Below are 20,713 nucleotides of genomic sequence, written 5' to 3'. Positions count from 1 at the left end.
ATCAATATACGAGAATAATGAAGCTAAAACTGGGCCCCAGAAACCAAGATTGTTCTTTACTGCTTCAGGTGGGATCAAGTCTCCACCTGGTGCTTTACCTGATTTCATCTGAGCAGCTAATTCATGGATTTCTGTTACAGTAACTGGAGGCCAGGGTGGAATCCCTACAAAATTCAAATCATTGTGCACTACATTAGAGTCTTTATAGAGGTCATAAAAATGTTGCTCCCAAGTCCCAGGATGAATATGACAGTCTAAAGATGTGGCCCACAACTGGGGGAGATCTTTACCAGTTTCCAAAACAAAGCCAAGTTCTTAAGTTGCTTTCATTGTCAATTTTTTTCTTCCTCTGAGTATTACTGTTTTCTTTTTCTTGGCTGAATTTTCCTCATGGTTGTTAACTGGGTTCCTGCCTCTGGGTGGAGGCTTCCCCAGCTTTTTGAGGGGCACAGAACTGCTCAGTATATGTCCTTTTCATTTTTTTAAAAAAGTGTCCTGCAGAATGTTATTCAAGATTGTCTTGATTTTTTCTCATTTTGCCTCAGAGTTTTGTAGAGTAGAATCTTATAAGCATTGTCAGTCTTACCAAGCAGGTACAGAGCAATACTTACGCTAAGGCATTGACTGCACCCAGTGCTCAGCAGGACCAACCTGATTAACTGGTGGTCTCGGAGGGGGTCAAAGGATGAGCACAGGTTCCCTGATGCAAAGGCTCTAGGACAGTGGTTCTCACACATTTAGCACCGGGACCCAGTTTTTAGAATGAGAATCTGTCAGGACCCGTTGAAAGTGATGCCATGATTGGAAGTGATATCATCAAGCAGGAAAATTTTTAACAATCCTAGGCTGCGACCCCACCCACACTTACCCAGGAGTAAGTTCCGTTGACTATCATTGTTGTACTTAGTAGCTTGTTCAAAGTACAGGTCTGTAACATTTCCCCAAATGCAGTCATGTACCATGGTAGCATCAAGTCTAATAGATTAAAAATAGAATATTGAAATGAATGGGGACCCACCTGAAATTGGCTCGTGACCCACCTAGTGATTGCCAACCCCCAGTTTGAAAAACACTTGCTCTAGGAATTCTCAAGGTTGTTTTGTACAGGTACAGATCCTGTTAGTTGTGAGTGCTTAGATTACTGCTCAGAGAACATTGTAGATGAAAACTCTGTTGGTTTTGAAAATATGGGCGCTTCACATCACCAAGTTAGCTGGCAGTGGCATAGTGGTTCTATTGTTCTGTCTTGTGCCTGAATGAGATCTTTGAATAAACATTTTGTATGTAGGTGTGAGTTTTCTAAACAAGTTGTTTTTTCCCCTCGTGTCTGCCAGTAAATCTCTCTGTGACTTGGCATTGTGTTTGCTTTATGAAATATTTCTGAAGCTTGTGTGAACCACCTGTTCGCATCACTTTTTTAAAAACTTGAGTTGAATACCTTGGATTAACATGTTGGGCAGAATGTTTTGTAACCCTGTTTTCCCCCTAGGAATATAATTTCTGTGCATCCAATTATTTTCTGTTTCCTGTTTTGTTCTTGCATATATATTATGTTGCATTGTACTATATTCTGTTATCAAGTTAGTCTACTGCAAATAGAATTAACAGATGATGTCATAAATAAGAGAGTGTGTAGCACTGTGAAGCCCTATATGTTCTGTGAAATCTGTACTGAAATAATTAATAGCAACTACAGTTGGTCTAATGAAGTTCCATCACTATTAGTTTTTCTAATTCTTATGTGGATATTTGCACAGAAGTGTGTGTGTGTGTGTGTGTGTGTGTGTTTAAATGAGAGAGAGAGAGAACTATGGGTCGACAAACAGAGATGAATGATTAGTTGAGGAAAGTTGGGGAAATTTCCTTGTACCCCATCTAACTCACCATGCCATACCTCAGGGCGCATCCTGGATAGTATGTTGCTGTGTCAGAGGTCTAAGTGCTAGACCAGGGGTGTCAAACTCGTTTCATACCAAGGGACAAATGGCATTCATGATGCCTGCTGAGGGCCGGAAGTGGTGTCGTTAGGCAGGAAGTGATATCATTAATTCATAACCAAAAATAAGTACTTTTTCTCACTCAGGAATTCATTAACTACAAATGACAGAAGAGAAAACATGCAAATCTTTATCATACTTCAAGATATGGGAGAGCCCAATTTTTTTTTATTTTCCAAAAACAAAAATAAACTAACACACATAACACATAACACAAAAAACACAACAAACTTCACTACACAAAAAAGGGGCTGCAGGAAATCATTTGTATTTGTATTGGCAAATATATCATCATATATCCCTAAAACTAATAAATCATTACATATCTTAATCAGTTTCCTCTTCTAAATTTACCTCTTAATATCATTTTTCATTCATCATTCATCTGTTATATCATAGTATATATGTAATACAATCATCAGTAGAATCATCCACACACATTATGTTGCACTGTCCCAGATATCAAGTACTAAGGCAGCAATTTCTCTCTCCCTTGCTCCATCCCAAAACAGGGCATTCTGAGAAAGATATAATTCAATTCCTTCTAGCAGGTGATGTAGAGCATACAACTCTCTCAGTCGCACAGTTCCTAAATTTGAGTATTCTGAATCGAGCCAAGCTTTCTGTACCAAGTAATCACTGAGTAGGCTACATTCTGGCAAGATCCGCAGAGTAACTGATTGTTTCTGTCTTTTAAATAATTCATGTTTGTTTGTAAAATGTAATGTATGTTGTATCTGTGTGTACACATAGGTGTGCACATATACATATATTTGTGTACTACTTAGGTTTATACTCTCTACGATTCCTGTAGAGTCCTCACCTATCAAATGTTTATGCCTAATAAAGGTTTTGTTGACTGTTGACTGTAATACAATCATCTAAATGCCCTATCATATGTTTCTAAAACTTCATTTTCAACCAAGCATAAAATAATTTCCATTGCTCAATTTGTGTCAGTTTTTGTTGTTGATTCAAATTTTCTGAAAACCTATCAATTTCCGCCACATTCATTTTCTCTATTAATTCATCTTTCAATGGTATTTTAAAATCCTTCCAATATCTAACATATAAAATCCTCACTACAATTAAAATCATAATAACTAAATACACATCTTTTTCTTTCTATAACATCTAAAATAGTTTTAAACAAAATAATTCAGGTTTTTAAAATGTGTTGCTCTAATAAGTTTTATATTATGCTTCCAGATCTGTTCCCATTGATCTATTATGATATTATGGCCTATATTATGGCCTATATGGCAATATGTTCCAAACATGGAGCTGAACATCTGTTCTTTGTTGCTATTGGTTACTATTATTGATCCAATAATACATCATAAGACTCAGTTGGATATTATGGGATTTAGATCAGGAATCTAAATGGCCACACATTTGGTCACTGGTGGGGAGTATGAATTCCCCCCCATTGATCAGGCACAGAAGCTTTACTAAATGATATACAACTTTTTTTCTTTTTTAGTACTAGTGGTTTCAAAACTTTTTAGCACCGGGACCCACTTTTTAAAATGACACTCTATCAGGACCCATCTAGCTTTACGAGACTTTAAGGAAAAAAGGTTTCAGATGCTGAAGTCTCTGTTTTCATCCTTTTTTAATATAGTGGGGAGGGTGTTTAGTGGGGAGTTTAGTTTAGAGCAGTGATTTTCAACCACTGTGCTGCAGCTCCTTGGTATGCCGTGAATGGTCCGCAGGTGTGCCGCGGGAGTTTGGGGGAGGGTCATTTATTGGTAGGACCATTGGGGGATGTGAGCCCCCGGGCGGCAGTGTAGTGTGCCTCGTTAATTGTCAGAAGGCTGATGGCATGCCCCAAAAATTTTAGTGCCTTTTCAGTGTGCCGTGAGATGGAAAAGGTTTAAAATCGCTGTTTTAGAGCATTTGTTGAGTTCCGTGTTCATTGAATTGTGACCATTCTGGTGTTTTTGCATTCCCCGTCACCTGGTCTTCAATAAGAACCAAAGCATGTTTGCCTACTCATAAGGAAATGGCATGTGTGGCTTAGTTTTGCTTTCCATGGGCTCAGTACATTTTCCTTGTCAACTTGGAGGAGGGACTTTTGTCTTGAATGTTTTAGGGGGGGCTGCTTTCATCAGATCACAACCATTTTGGTGGTGTTGCATTCCTCTCAGTCTGCCCTTCAAAGTGAACGGAGGCATGTTTGCCTACTCATGATTATACATGCATACATGGCTTAGTCTCACTTTCCATAGGGCTCAATAATAACAGCTTGTCAGTTTCACAACCCTCCAAAAATCAGTTAATGACCCACTGTTGGTTCAGGACCCACAGTTTGGGAAACATTGTTTTATTCAGACCAAATAAGTTACTTAGAAATGCATGAGCAGGCAGGCTGTTAAAACTGTACCAACTAACTTGGTAGGTTTGGGAGTCTAGTTCAGATATATTTGTAATGTGCAGACTAAGTGTAGTCTTATAGTTTCAATCAAAGAATAATCCCATCTTCTGAAATCTTTGCAAAACAAACTAGTAATAAGAATATTTAGTGCTGGGTGAACTTTTGTATGGATTTTTAAAATATCAGCCTTGGCCATGAACTTCAGTAATAAACCATTCAGGTTTCTCTGCCAATAAATGCAGAAAGCTGTCTTGAGGGCCAAATCCTATTCAGTTTTCCAGTGCCAGTGCAGCTGCGCCAGTGGGGTGTGCCCTACATCCTTTGGTAGGGAGGCAGTCACAGAGGCCTTCTCAATGTACTGGAACATTTGTTCCCTTACCTCAGGGCTTCATTGTGGCTGCACCGGTGCTGGAAAGTTGGATAGGATTGGACCCTGAGAGGTTTATATATTCATTTCTCTATATATAGCTCAGGTACGCAGAATTAAGAGAAGCTATTATAATAATTTTTCAATCACAACTCTCCAGCAGCATAAATTATTGCTTCTTTTGTCGTAGCTTAATGATGATACTTACTGCTTTTATATAGTGCTTCAAACCCAAACCACTTTACCTTGTAGACATTAACAGTTTCTTTTAAAAAAAAAAATGTGCTTCCTGTAGAGTGTATATAAGAGCATTTTACAAGCTTTCTGGATTGTCCAGTATCTCAACCAATTAATTGCAAGTGCCAATCCAGCCAAGTTGAAAATTCAGAGACAAAGACAGTAGAACCAATGGGTTGTAATTTCCTTGCATCCCTAGGGAAAGTGTGTGTGTGTGTGTGTGTGAGAGAGAGAGAGAGGGGGGGGGAGAGAGGGAGGTATGTTTTTGTCACATTACATAGGAGTAGAACTCCTGGAGAAGACCAAAGGTGGGTCTGAGTTTTAATGTTGCTTTCTTTCTAGCCATTTCAATTTAGTTTAGAAGACCAGGGCAAACCATTGCTTGTGAGCCACATGTGGCTCTTTGACATATAATGTATGGTTCACTGAAATACGTTGGATAAACTCCTTTTTGTATCATAATTAATATAAAAGGTAACTTTTCAATCTTTATAATTTTTTACTGGGTATAAACAGAGTTCGCTTGTTGGAAAGATAAGTTTAATGTTTCTGGTGAATAAACATATTTAAGAATTTAAATGTTTCTTGAAAATTATGATTTATTATATGTGGCTCTTACTTTAAGCAAGTTTGACCACCCCTGGTATAGGCTGATCCCTGGTAGGAAATTAGACCAGCAGGGCAGCCTGGTCCCAGTTGCTGGCTAAATGGACCACACATGTCAGGCTACTTAACTGAAGAGGGGCAGGAGCTGCTTTTGCAGCTGTTCCTACTGCTTTCCCATTAAAAGGCATCATTGTCAGGCAGGGCCATAACTTTCCAGCTAACTTCATGATGACTGAACTGAGAAATAGAAATACTGGATGACAAAGATCAAGAAGCAATAGTGGATGGTTGCCCAGAAACCACACAAGCGATCCTGCTTATTTTCCCTTCCCCTTCCATCCAATATTAACTATTTCTCATTGAAGTCAGCTGGGAAGTATTGACAGTGTTGTTGCTGTCCCTTGTTTTAAAGTGGCCATGATAATGTGGTCATCCTGCTTCTGACCATGTGTCAGATTCTGGGTGGGGGCCACTAATTGTTGAACCCAAGTATGAGATTCTTGAATTTCCTTCTAATTGTTTGGGCTTTCTCATGTTCCAACTGAGTGCTGCATCCTGAGTTAGGCTGCTATGAGAAAGCTTTAGTATGCCCTTAGTCTCTAAGTATATTCAATATGCAACCAGTTACAGTTTCTGATACCAGCTGGTTTTTATATGCTAGCACTTTATACAAGTAGTAAGAATAGTTCTTTCAGTATTCTTTCAGTATTCTGGCTGCTTTAATTAGTGCAATTTTACATAACTGCAATAGTGCTAGGTAGATATGGGGACTTAACGGAAATGACAGAGAGCTCTTACTTTTCTGAATGATGGAAATGTGACAACTTAAAGGAAACTACTTGATAGCTTTGCTGCACTGCCAATTACTCAATTTCTGTTTTGTGTGGGTTTTTAAAACTCTGTTTTTCAGGGCTCTTCATTTAATATCGTGAAAATTTTTTTTCCTTTTGGTGCAATTTCCTTAATTCTGATAGTTTGGCGGTCTGCTAACATATTCTGTTACACAGTAAAGCGAAGCTCCAAAGGTATAAATATAAACAAATTCTGACTCGTTGATTTGATATTTGATATCCTGTTCCCAAGACTGGAGGCTTATTCATATGCTGCTTGAGCAGTGTAGAAACCACTTACATATGGCAGAGGACATTGTATTGGCAACCTTCAGTCTCGAAAGACTATGGTATCGCGCTCTGAAAGGTGGTTCTGGCACAGCGTCTAGTGTGGCTGAAAAGGCCAATCCGGGAGTGACAATCCCTTCCACACCGGGAGCAAGTGCAGTCTGTCCCTGGTCTGTCTCCCTGGCTATGGGCCTTCCTTCTTTGCCTCTTAGCCTCAGACTGTTGGCAAAGTGTCTCTTCAAACTGGGAAAGGCCATGCTGCACAGCCTGCCTCCAAGCGGGCCGCTCAGAGGCCAGGGTTTCCCACTTGTTGAGGTCCATCCCTAAGGCCTTCAGATCCCTCTTGCAGATGTCCTTGTATCGCAGCTGTGGTCTACCTGTAGGGCGCTTTCCTTGCACGAGTTCTCCATAGAGGAGATCCTTTGGGATCCGGCCATCATCCATTCTCACGACATGACCAAGCCAACGCAGGCGTCTCTGTTTCAGCAGTGAATACATGCTAGGGATTCCAGCACGTTCCAGGACTGTGTTGTTTGGAACTTTGTCCTGCCAGGTGATGCCGAGGATGCGTCGGAGGCAGCGCATGTGGAAAGCGCTCAGTTTCCTCTCCTGTTGTGAGCGAAGAGTCCATGACTCGCTGCAGTACAGAAGTGCACTCAGGACGCAAGCTCTGTAGACCTGGATCTTGGTATGTTCCGTCAGCTTCTTGTTGGACCAGACTCTCTTTGTGAGTCTGGAAAACGTGGTAGCTGCTTTACCGATGCGCTTGTTTAGCTCGGTATCGAGAGAATGAGTGTCGGAGATCGTTGAGCCAAGGTACACAAAGTCATGGACAACCTCCAGTTCATGCTCAGAGATTGTAATGCAGGGAGGTGAGTCCACATCCTGAACCATGACCTGTGTTTTCTTCAGGCTGATTGTCAGTCCAAAATCTTGGCAGGCCTTGCTAAAACGATCCATGAGCTGCTGGAGATCTTTGGCAGAGTGGGTAGTGACAGCTGCATCGTCGGCAAAGAGGAAGTCACGCAGACATTTCAGCTGGACTTTGGATTTTGCTCTCAGTCTGGAGAGGTTGAAGAGCTTTCCGTCTGATCTGGTCCGGAGATAGATGCCTTCTGTTGCAGTTCCAAAGGCCTGCTTCAGCAGGACAGCGAAGAAAATCCCAAACAAGGTTGGTGCAAGAACACAGCCCTGCTTCACTCCGCTTCGGATGTCAAAAGGGTCTGATGTGGAGCCATCGAAGACAACAGTGCCCTTCATGTCCTTGTGGAAAGATCTGATGATGCTGAGAAGCCTGGGTGGACATCCAATCTTGGGGAGAATCTTGAAGAGGCCGTCTCTGCTGACCAGGTCGAAAGCCTTTGTGAGATCTATGAAGGCTATAAAGAGTGGCTGTCGTTGTTCCCTGCATTTCTCCTGCAGTTGTCTAAGGGAGAATACCATATCAGTGGTGGACCTGTTGGCTCGGAATCCACACTGCGATTCTGGATAGACGCAGAATCTTGTCTTGTCTTGTGAGTGTCTTGTGAGTGTCTTGTCTTGTGAGTGTCTTGTCCTCTGCCAGAATCGCAGTGTGGCAGAGGACAAGACACTCACATTTGTAGAAAGGGATCGTATGGCTTGGGTGGCTGACCTTGTTCTCTTTGAAGCCACCATTGGCAACCCCAGTGTAAAAAGGAATCACATGAATTTTCTGACTCATGTAATCCCTTTTGTCTATACTGTTACCAGAGTGGGATCTAGCCATGCCAAAGCAACTCACACATTGCCCAGGTAAGATCTGAATCATCCTAGAGCAGTTTCCGATTACAGATATGTTTGGGACTTCTTAAGTGCTGCTTCAGCATGGCCTCTGTCTTGTTTATGTACTGTAATTAAAACTTGAGTATACTATGCTGCTGCTGCTTGAAGATGCTAGTCAGTTCTTTTCTTGTCTTTCTTTTCTTGGTCTCTGAACAAACAGAGTATCTAGCCTTCACAATGAATTCAGTACTGATCACAGCAGTGGAAGCTCACTGAATATCAATCATTAATCAGCATCAATAGGCTGCACTTGGGAACCTTCATCTTTCAGTCAGATTTTCAGTTTGGGCTGGTGGGTTATGTTGAAGCCCAAGATTTCTTTCATAGATCTTATATGAAAAAGGGAAGCTGACAATCCAGTTACTGAGCTACTTTCATTGTGACTGATATGGTTGGCAAAACTGAAGGTATGGTTGATGTAGAGCAGTGATTTTCAACCTTTTTTGTCTCACGCACACTGACAGGGTTCTAAAATTGTCAAGGCATACCATCCATTTTTTGACAATTGACAAGGCACACCATGCTGTTGATGGGGGGGTTTACATACCCCAATGACCCTACTAATAAATGACCCTCCTCCAGACTCCTGCAGCACACACCTGCAGACCATTCACAGCACACCAGTGTGCCACGGCACAGTGGTTGAAAATGGCTGATGTAGAGGAACTATCGCTGTCTGATATCACTATCTGATATTGCTATAAGAATGAGAGAGCCCTCTTGGTAATGAATGTTATCCTTACAAGACTACATAGAGAGCAAGGGATTGTTTTTGGAAGGAAATTCTGCCTCTGTGTTCCACCATGCTAGAATGCAGTCCCATTGCACTCACCTGTGTGTGTGTGTGTGTGTGTGAATGAGAGAGAGAGAGCCTGTCCAATAGTGCTGCTATTATTCTGCATCTGCTTATGCCTTGGGGCTGTTTTGGATACTTGGCCATCTAGTTTGAGTTTGATGTACAGAGCTAATTCAAGCACTTAAGAATTAACTTAGAAAACTGTTTTCTGGTACTCAGAAAGGCAACAAATGGGTTCAAATTCTTGTTTTGGAGAGAACTCTTGGAAGCCGGTTATAAAACTTGATTAGAGTCTTCGTGGGAGGATGAGAGCATGTTGTGACAAACAGAAGTTCAAAATGGCAGTAGATAAATGTGCTATTATGCATTAGCTGTTTTTCCTTATTAGAATGAGTTAATGTTCTATAGATACTTGGATTTTATTACCCAGCTTCAATAAGCAGTAAGTAGTTTATTTTCAAAATCTGTTTGCCAGCAGGGAGAAAAAAACAAAACACTTATTTGCTTCTGACTTGGTCTTTAAATTGTAGTTTGTTGTGAAAGCTATTTCAACAGCTCATACTTTCAGTCTGAAGCATCCTTATTGCCTCAGTATTTTAGTATGCCTGCAAGTTGCCAGCTAGCCCTTATAGGGGAAACTACTTTATACTGGAAACATTAACAGTAGTCAGTAAACCTGGCAAGCTGCACCATGCCTCTTGTTTCCATTTAGAATTAAGGCTCACATGAAAAAGCGAACGTCTGTAATGCTGTGGTGGGGAGGGAAGGAAGCATCATTTATAGTGGTAGAGCAGGAGAGGTGAATATAACTTGTTTCTTTCGTGTTGCTTTTTCCTTTAAACCTGAGGTATTCAACCTGTGCGTCCCTAGGGAGGTGGTATTCAATCTGTGCTCCCTAGGGAGGTGTGGCTAGCTGCCAGGGCCCTCTCCAGGAGAGAGGTGGCCATGGCTGCAGGACCTAGGAGTGGAGTAGAGTAGCTGCACCTGCCCCTCCCTACTTGCTGCTTTTCTACTTGCTGTGAACGAGGAGGGTGGGGCAGCATGAGGTGTGTGAAACATGGTGGGGGGAGGTGGGAGAGAAGCCTGGCTGGGCAGCTTTGCATCTCATCAGCACAGGGTGAGCTCCTGGCAGGCTTCAAACTGGGAGGGAAGAGTTAAGTACAGGCAGCACAGCGCTTTCCTCCACTTGGGAAGGAGGGAGCCTAGCCTGCTCTGGGGGGGGGGGGTTGTCCAAATGCCCCAGCCTGCATGTTGGGTGTATGTGTGTGAGCAGCCCCCATCTACTTTGGGGTGAGTTGTAATCTTGCTCTGTGTGGCTGCAATCCTGTCCATACTTTCCTGGGAATAAGCCCCATTGACTCAAATGAGACTTCTGAGTAGACCTACACAGGCTTGGGGGTCTGTGTCAGCTTAACCCAGGATCTTCACCTTTCTCTTTTTCCTCCCCTTTCAAAAAAAGAGAAAAAAGCCACTCTTGATGGCTTTGTCTCCAAAAATTGATTAAAAAATAAAAATACCCATTCCTTTTCAGCCATTCCCGTTTTTCCTGGGGGGGGGGGGTACTTCCCATGTTGTTGTTATTAAAAGTATTTATATACAGCTCTTCAATAAAAAGTTCCCAAAGCGGTTTACAGGAAAAAATCAAATAACTAATGGCTCCCTGTCCCAAAAGGGCTCACAATCTAAAAAGATGCAACACCTGCAGACAGCCACTAGAAAAGACACTGCTGGGGAGAGATGGACCAGTTACTCTCCCCCTGCTAAATAAAAGAGGAGCACCCACTTGGAAAAGTGCCTCTTACCAGTTAGCAGGGGTTAACTCTTGTTGGCTGCTGTTGTAAGACAAAAGGCACAATCCTAACCAGGTCTACTCAGAAGTAAGTCCTATTTTGTTCAGTGGGGCTTACTCTCAGGTAAGTGTGGTTAGGATTGCAGCCTCAGAGTGCTGGCAGCTGTTTTTTTGTTTCTAGTGTATAATTATAACACCTTCACCCCCATTTTGGGGATAACTGAGGTGAGGTGTTGTAATGGGGAGCCATGGCCAATGGCCACAAGGATTAGCTTCAATGTGAGTGTGTTCTACTGTCAGATCCTTTTACTGCTTAGTTTCATGCAAATGAATAAGAATGTTAAGAAAAGGCAAATACAGAGGGGTCCTATATCCACAGATCCCATATCCGCATTTTCAGTTAACTTTGTATCCAGTCCGCAGTGCCCCCCCCCCGTGCATCCCCTCTAGAGGAGAGGTGAGCAGCTACCCTTACCTCTGGAGGGTCTTCTGAGCCTGGTGGAGGCCACGCACATCCACCAGAGGTCTCTGCCTATCTCAGAATGACTTAAAACAGCAAAAAAGCTACTTCTGGTTTCTCCATGGAGCCTGGAAGCAACGTTTTTAGTGCCTTACAAGGGGAGCCTATTGCAACAACAATAAGGGGAGCTCTCCATGCAACAACATCACATCTTAGTTTACTAGGTGTTACAGAGTTAAGGAGGGGGCAAGTTGCAGAACTGTAGCTTTAAGCAGCAGCAAGCACCCAATCTACTCAATGTCTACTTTTGGTCTTAGTACTGTGCTGCAAATGGTTTGCTATTTCTATAGACAATTTACTTAGTATGTCTTGTTGATTGTTTTGCAACAAAACTATTCTTGACTGAAATCACGGAGAGTGCCAGTCAAGAAAAAAAGATAGGTTAAAATCCAAATGTGCAGACACTATTTGTGTATATTTTATCAAGCAGGAAATTGTCTATAAAACAAATCCATAGCAATAAAACTGGACGGTTTCTCCCTTCCAGCACTGGAGGCACATATAGGGTGGGGGGCGGGGCAGGTGTTGATACCTCATTACACAGTGTTTGCTGCATAACTAAACTAATCTGAATGGTACTATTATGTTCCTCTCCAGAAGTTGTAGACTATGAAATTCAATCTGAAGTATTTTTTAATGAGCATTCTGAACTTCGTTTCAGCCCCTGTGAAGAAACAAGGCGCATAGTGTGTTTCTGAATAGCTTGGAGGCCAGGGGTATACACTTCATTCAGTACGTGCAAAAAAAATCAAGGAAGGAAGACAAAAACTACATCAGTTCTTTGTTTAGCTTATATATGCCCATTATGAAATTAGCCTTTCAGAAAAAGAGTCTAAGTTCAAAATTAGGCTGTTTGAAATTATTCTGATAGTCCCCTGGAGCTTAACAAATATCACTCCTGTTGAGATACACAGATAGGTTTTTCAGCAACCTGTGAGATGCTATCTGCTGTCCTGTTTTTCTTGGCAGGCTGGCCCTAGGATTATGCAGGTGAGGTGGCCTGAAATACCACTAAAGAGCAGAAAATAGTTAATTATTTAGCCTTTGATTATATTTTTACTGCTGTGACACATCAAAATGTTTTTACCTCTGCTCCTCTCTTCTTTGTAATGTGAACCAGTTTTATATAATGAGCAGACTTTCTCCAGTTTGCCTTATAATTAGCTCTAGTTTTCAGACCTTCTTGGTGAATTCTCCATTAGAATAGTGATATTTGAAAAAGCGTTCAAGAAAGATTGTGAAGACCAAGCCTGGGAGAGTGTGACTCCAGCCCTCCCTACCATACCCACCCTTGCAAGCAAACTTAACTGGGGAGGGGTTGCAATGGCAATTTGGATGGGATAACTCAAACAGCAACACCTGACTGTGTTTCTGTTAAGCAAGGGACAAAACTTCTCCATTATGCCAGGTAGTTTTAGTGAAGTACTACAAACTTCTTTCCCTTGAACTTGCATTAGTGGTACTTAACCATGATATCTGAACCCAGATAGTAAATTCTAGAGAAAGGGGGCAGTAAAACAGAACAGAGACATGAAAGTATTGGCAGAGCAGCAAAAACAAGGAGAAAATAAAAAGGGATGAGGAGGACCAAACTGGAAAAGAGATTAAAAAACAAAAAGGAGTAACTCAAATTAGCTCCAGTAAGGGAACAGAAGCAATCCAAATATAATGAACATTAGAATTAAGGAGAAGGAGTTTATTTGAGAGAGGCAACGCCGAGAGAAGATAATTGCAATAATCAAGTTTTGAAGGAATAAGAGAAAATTTTGGAGTCTTTGCAATAGGAGGCAAGATGTAAAATTATAATTCAAAGTTGGAAATGGTAACCTTGAAAAAGATGAAAATGGGGTGGCAAAGATTTTCAGGTTCCAGGCTGGCCATAAGGAGTATTAGAAGCTGTAGTAGAGAGAAAAAAGGTACAGATGCCAAGACGGATGACTGACCAGTAACTTGGTTTTGGAAAAATTAAAGTTTGTGGTGTCCAGTCAGAAATTGCAGCAAGACAAGCACAGATGTTAGTAAGGGGGGGGGGGTGAAGATGAATCAAGAGGAGGAAAGAAAGTAAAACTGCAGGTTGTCTGCATAAAAAATGATAGCAATTGAATGATGACAGAAAGACCAAACGACAACGAAAAGAACAAATGATGACAGCTTTCAGGGGCAATCAGTGCTTTGCATCCCATCTTATATGAAATTAGATTTTATCTTCTTTTAGAAATGTTACTGAGAAGCTTTAAAAATATGTCCTTAAGCAACTTTGATTTTTTTAAGGTGTTTAATTGAAGCACAAGAGATTCAGTGACCTGAGAAAAATTTTGCAAATACAACCTTGATCAGAGATCGCTTTGATGGATTTAAATTTGCTGGAGTATTTAGTCTTTCTTTTTATTTAAGGCATTGATAACAAGTCTTTGAGTTGATGAAGTGTCTGTGTTTAAACTAGAAAAATCAATTTGCTTAAAGAAACAGATAAAAAAATTTTAGGGCATGGCTTCTGTCAACATCACTGAATGTTTTTTCTCAACCACTTCCTGATTGAAAGGTCGTGTTAAAGAATGAGGTGCATGCTTAACTGCCCTGATTAAAGCAGAGGATCAACTGTTTATTGATCAGGGATTTCTTTAAGGTCAGACAATTGTTAAGGCTATTAGAGACCCCAAAGCTTTCCCCACTGAAGGAAGAATAAACATTCTTGTTCCCAGTGAGTGGGGGGATTGGACAAAGTTGAAAAAGACTACCTGGCATAAAGAATGTTGAATGTATAACTTAATCCAAGGAGCTTGAACAAATGATTGTTTAAAGCCAGAACGGTTTATGCACATTATTGGCAATTAACTTGTCAAAGGTTTCACAGATTCCCCTCTGAAAATCTAGTGCATGTGCATGGTTTTTAAAAAAAAGTAGTTCACATTAAATCACAGGCACAACTCTTGGGGAAAAAATCCATTTCGATATAGACCACTGAAGTTAGAATGTTTTTGTTTTAAAATGTTTATTTCTGTGTTGGTGCTCAGTGTAAAAATTAGTTTCCACTCTTGCTGATGGTATTCTACCAAATGATGGAACTATGCATGAAATGCTACTAAAGAATACTTGGGTCCTCGTATAATGAGCACTCGGCTAACAAAATTATATGTTTTCAATATAAAATGTTATATAAACAGGGTTGGTAAACTATTTCAGCTGTCTAAGTAACAGAACTATATGCACCACTGCCACCACCCCAAGAAATTGACACCTGACCCTTTTCCAGCCCTACCTTTCATGACAATTGGGGCTGTGTATAATCTACTAAAATAATCCCAAGCTTCTCTACCAGGGTAACCTGAATTCTATTCTGGGTCTTGTTTCTCTCTTCTTTTATATAACTTGGGAAAAAACACTAAGTGTGATGTTAACGGACCAATAATCGGAAATGCTCATTAAGGTAAAAGCAGTGAGGGGACGGGGGGGAAGGATAACTCTTTCCACTGTACCATTTTTTCTGATCTGGATCCAGTCTTCTCATCACCTCTCCAACTGCTATTTGCCCTTCATGGCTTTCCTATGGTCTCACGGAATCCCAGGCTTAAGAATCTAAGAAAAGTCATGCTGAATCAGACTAGAGGCCCTTCAAGTCCTGCATCCTGTTCACAGTAGTCTACCACCTTCCTCTGGGAAGCCCACAAACAGAGAAAGGCATACTGTTGCTGAACCTATAGGTAGCATAATGCTATCATGACTATCAGTAAACCTGTCCTCCATTGCTTTGGCCAGTCCCCTTTTGAAATGACCATCACCTCATCTTGTGAAAATGAAATCACTGATTAATTATGTGCTATATGAATAAATGTCTCCTTTTGTCCACCCTAAATATCTCAGGCAGACCAATCCTGCCTAAGTTATCTCACTGCAATACAGTTGTACCAACACGGGGTACACTGCATCCTGTGGGGGAATTTAGCAGACATGAGGTCTCCTCTGGATAAAGGATCATTTGTTCTTCTGCCCCAGGGAAAGCCCCAGATGTTGTGGGTCAACTCAGAGCTGCACCAGCAGTATCCCTGGCACAAGCCTGTGTTGATCCATATTGACGGATCAAGCCCAGGAGGGGGTATAGGATACAGTGCCTGATACCATGCCCAATCTTCCCCTGCTGTGTTCCACTCCCTCATTGCCTTTGCCTTGCCTCTGCACTGGACAAACCTGATCAGGCAGGTACAGCTCCACACAATTGCATCCTCTTTCCTAATGACCCCTGATAATACAGTTTGCCTTCTTTGTAGCCACTGTGCATTGGGTTGACTGCTTTAATTGACCGAAACATTTCTCTTCCTGGTTAGTACAAGCAACTCAGACCCCCATCTGTGTTTACGTGGAGTTGGGACTGTCTGTATGCTGTTTGCTTAGTCTATCATTAGCTTTTCTTTGTCACAGTTTGTACTCAAGGGATTCTAAGTTGATTTTTTTGTGCTCTCAAAATTATTCTAAAAAGACTGTGAATTGTGTGTGTGTGGGGGGGGCGGTAATTGTCATAGGCTGTCTCACTATGGGCTTAGAAATCTATTGATGGTAATCCCTTGCCTTCTTTAATAAGGATGAGTATTGGTAAATTAATATAGATCACATGATGGCCTTCATTGATCTGCTCAAGCTGTCATTTAATTAAAGGCAGACCAGCTCTGTGGCTCTTGAGTGATTCGGCTCAGTTGTCTGTGAATGAAAATACCTGATTTTCCTTTTGGGCCATTCAGGTCCTTATCCCTCCTGTGAGATAACTGAACATCCTGAGGAGGATTGTTGAGTCAGCCAAGTGCAAATTTTGCATCTTCTCTTTCCCATGAGCATCTTCCCCTTGGTTAGTACCTAACGAAACTTGAGCTTGTACAAGCTAATTGGATTCGGATACCCACCTGATATACAAAAGTAGGACCTGATGTCCCACTGATTCTAGGTGGCCCCAAATGATAAATCTCTCAGAGAAAGGAAAGTTTGTGCCCACTGGCTGTGCAACCAAGGAACCAAAAACACCTTCATCTAGTGTTGGATGCTCAGCATGAGTTGTGCACAATCCCTAGTTGCTTTGGGAATGCTGGAGTAAAAATTTACAGAGTGTGAACAAAGTCAGAGGCTTAGAGCGCAAAACAAACCTGCGCTGGAGCAGGCAAGCCAGGAGGCTTGTGCTGCATCCAACGCAGGTTTGTTGGCTGCAGTGGCTCAGCTAGGGGCAAGGGGAAGCTCTTCCCCTTACCCCTGGGTAAGGGCTGCTCACCCCAATGGGTCTCCTCGGACCTTTGCCACCTCTAGAGGTGGCACAAGTCAGAGGAGAGCAGAGCGGCTTGAAGCTGTTCCGTTCTCTGCGGGGATAGGGGTTGGGATCCGGCATAACTGCCGGGTCCCAGCCCTGCCCCCGACTCCCTGCGTGCATGCCCCCAGGGCTGCCCATCACCCACCCTCCTTCCACCCAGAAACGCCCCCCTCCCACCTCCTCCCCACCCACCCCCATGCCTACAGTTGGGAAGCCATCATGGAGGCTTCTACCAGCCTCCGCACGTCAGCTCATCTACATGTGCCGACACAGCTTCCTCCCACGGAGGCGCAAAAGTGCTTTATAGCACATTTGCAACCCTTCTATGCCAGCCCAAGGGATTGCGCCTTATATCTAGTTATTTTGTGTTTGTATTGTTTTATTTGTAGTTTGCTGTGTCATCCTTTTTCCATTAAATATCCCCCCTTTGGTTTGCTTAGAGAACTGTGTGTTTTCCTTACTTATTTCTTTAACTTATTTATATCCTGTCTTTCCTCCCCTAAAAATGGTATGGTCAAAGCAGCTAACAACAAAGATTAAAATGCAGATATTAAAATACAGTAAAAGAAAAGTCAGAATAACTTTTAAAAAAAAACATTATGAGTAATAATTGCACTACAAACAGCAGAGCAATAAAAGCAGCAGGAGATTATAAAATCACAGCAACTCAGTTTACAATAATTGAACAGTAACTAAAACCACTGGGGGGAGCACTAATAGAAAAGGAAGGTTTTCACCCTTGCTGCAAGGCTATCACAGAGAGTGTTGATCTTAGCGCAAACGGAGAGAGTTTGAAAGTTGGGGCACTGCTAGAGGACCCTATTCTTTGTGGCCATTAGTCTGGCCTCAGTCAAGGATGGGCGCACACAGCAGGGCCCACCGCAGATGACTTTGGAGAGCAAGCTGGTTGGTACAGAAGAAGGTAGTTCTTTGGATACCTTGGTCCCAAACCATAGAGGGCTTTAAAAGACAAAACCAGTACCTTGAATTGTGCTCAGAAATGAACTGGTAACCAGTGCAGCCACTGAAGCAGTGGATTGACAGAATCAAACTACTAAACCCAGCCACCACACAGTCCATTGTGTTTTGCATTGAGTTCCCTCCTCTGGTGCTTTGGCATAATCTTTTGGCGGACTTCCTGTGTCTGCATATATCCCAGCAGCAATTGCCTGCCAGAGAGGTGGGAGCTTCCCCCTGAAGGTTTTCCCTTCTGAGGGCGGTAAATGTCCTGCACACCACTGACAGCAGGAGTCATGTGCTGTTTGTTTTCTGTGCCAGTGTGCAAGGGGCTGACTTGCTTACATGGGAACAAGCTGCTGTCAACTCCTTCAGGCTTCTGAATAAGTAGGCATGGGTTTATGCCCCCAAATCAGACACCTTTCCATCCTCTCTGGCACCCGTTCATAGCTCATGCAGGAAAAAAGGCAAAGAGGTTTCAGTTTCATCCTCCTTCCTAGATCTCATCCACACCCACTTGGTCTGCAATCCTATACACATTTTCCTGGGAGTAAGCTCTGTTGAACACAGTGGGACTTGCTCCTTGTGGATTATCACAGTAAGATTGCCTCACAGATGAGAACTATTCTCCTCTAGTTGGAAAGGGTGTTGAAGAGAATAAGAACAGACAGCTAAAAGCAAATGGTGAAGGGGAACTGAAAAAAGTGCCATTGGTGACTCCTTACTCTCTCTGCCTGGGCTGCCATCCTATACACACTTTCCTGGTAGGAAGCTCCATTGAAAACAATGGGACTTGCTTCTGAGTAGGCATGGATAGGATTGTGTCAGAGGCTCCTTTCCTGCTTCTGCATCTACCTCCTGCTTTTATGCTCCCTTTTTTATGTTGGGAGAAGGAGGTGCCTTTTGTCTGGTGGGCTGTTCAGATGGAACTGTATTATCTGATGAAATTTTAACTTTGTGCACATGCTGCCCAGGAGCCCAGTGCCTCTAACAACCCCCAAGCACAGGCTATTGCTCCAAGAAGCAGGATCAACACAGGCACCCACACACCCCTGTATCTGTAGCCATTTTTCTGGAAGACAGTCTCTCTGAGGAGAACCTGGGGAGGGGGAGAAAGAATACTTGAGAGATGGAAGGCAGATCATGTGTTTATTCTGGGCACTTTCAGCAAGTGGAGAATTAGTAGTTGGCAAGACAAATTACGAGTCTCCTTCACCACAATTTGGGCTACCATCTTATGCACATCTTTCCTGGGACTGATCCCCATTGAACACAATGTGACTTACTTCCACATAAGTACACATAAGGCAATATAAACAGACAGCACCTCCCATCTCAAGCTGCAAGAAAGTTGAAGTGCTGGTGGCTTCCATCTCCTCCCCCCCCCCCTTCTCAAGAGGCAGAGCAAAAGATGAAGCAAAGTGCTTTTGCTGGTGTCTTTCTTACTTGCCTCAATCAGGACTTTCTTACTTCCCTCAAGTCAGGACTGATTGCTGCCCTTTTAAAGCACAAAACAAGAAGAGGAGGAGCTGCTGTAGAAAAGGGTTCTGCCAGCAGCCAATTTAGGGTGCAGTCTTACTTATCAGATTCACAGATATTGAGAACCACATGAGTTTTGCAACCACATGAAAAAACCTGTGTGGAAGAAACCAAACTTGCAGATTAGGAGGTCAGCACTGGGCAAAGAGATACTACGATATTCCATGGCATGAAAACTGCTGGATAAGTTTTGCATCCTAACGTGATTATTCTGTGGAAAATACCTGTTACCACATGAATTTCTACACATGAACTTTGGGCCTTAGATAAAGTAAATCCACAGTTGAATCAGTACTCATTTTGACCTCTAAATGGAATTAGGAGTATTCCTTTGTCTTAAAATGAAAACTTAATCATACATTCGTTGTAGCTTGTGCTCATAGGTGTGTGACGAGACTACATAATCACCTTCATTTTATAAATTGCTTTTTAAAATAAAGCTTTTGTTATGTTATTGATGTGGATAAAATAGTACATAACCTTTTGTCGTTTTTAATTACAGCAAAGAGCTCCAGGAAAGATTTTGCTGGATGCAGTCTGCAATCACCTGAACCTTGTCGAAGGTGACTATTTTGGCCTTGAGTTTCTGGATCATAAAAAAATAATGGTAAGTGAAGCTGCATCTTTTGTAACTCATTTTCTTATGAACATTTTCTAAGCACAAGCTTTCACCCTCATATTTTGAAAATAGTTTTTCTTTCTAGCAGTTTAATTTAAAATGCTCCTAGTTTTATTGTTCTGATAGTGAAACCAGGAGCGGTTCATTCCAAATGGAGCATATCAATTGAATGCCTAGTTCAGAATAATATGTGAACATGTATGTATTTGGCAATTACAAAAAAGGACAAATATTGCATTTTGGACATGCCTGTATATACATTTGCACACATATTTGTAGAACAAAAACATAAACCATGTTGGAAGACCAAAAAAAAAAAGTGCACTCTTCACAGAGAAGAGTATTTTCTTTGCAGGATTGCATCCTTGTATTTGTTGCAAACACCAGACATCCATTCCCCCTTGTTACTCTTTTTAAAAAGATGTTTGAACAAGGGAACTCCTGTCTTGATACGCAGATGGCAGGCTACAGGTTGAATGAACCATATAATCTGTAACATCCACCATTCAGTTTATCTCACAATTTAGCAGAATGTAACTGGGAAAGGAATATATTGGCATCTCCTTCATATAACCCTTCAGGTCAGGTAAAATCATGCATTACTGTTGAGGATTCTTAGCTGAGCTGCTGGTTACCCTCTTAAGGTTATAATCTCTGTTCCAGAAATAACAGTGTAGAGCCACCTACTCCTGTATGTAATG

The 20,713-nt window shown here is 41.9% G+C and overlaps 1 protein-coding gene across 6 annotated transcripts in view; it reads left to right on the top strand.

The window, feature by feature from the left end:
- FARP1 (FERM, ARH/RhoGEF and pleckstrin domain protein 1) overlaps positions 1-20,713 on the top strand; it is a 218,205-nt gene that overhangs the window by 109,934 nt on the left and 87,558 nt on the right. For all 6 annotated transcript variants that reach the window (XR_010794078.1, XR_010794077.1, XM_066619651.1 and 3 more), the window contains exon 3: positions 19,896-20,000. Coding sequence is in view for 4 of the 6 variants with exons in the window: in XM_066619651.1 (XP_066475748.1) it covers positions 19,896-20,000 (105 nt within the window). In the remaining 2 variants the exon portion in view is untranslated. The remainder of the gene's footprint in view (positions 1-19,895; positions 20,001-20,713) is intronic.

The sequence above is a fragment of the Tiliqua scincoides genome, chromosome 3, assembly GCF_035046505.1.
Source record: "Tiliqua scincoides isolate rTilSci1 chromosome 3, rTilSci1.hap2, whole genome shotgun sequence".
In the NCBI taxonomy this organism is placed as follows: domain Eukaryota; kingdom Metazoa; phylum Chordata; class Lepidosauria; order Squamata; family Scincidae; genus Tiliqua; species Tiliqua scincoides.
Note: the sequence above shows the minus strand (reverse complement) of the source record. Positions and strands in the feature narration are given on the sequence as shown.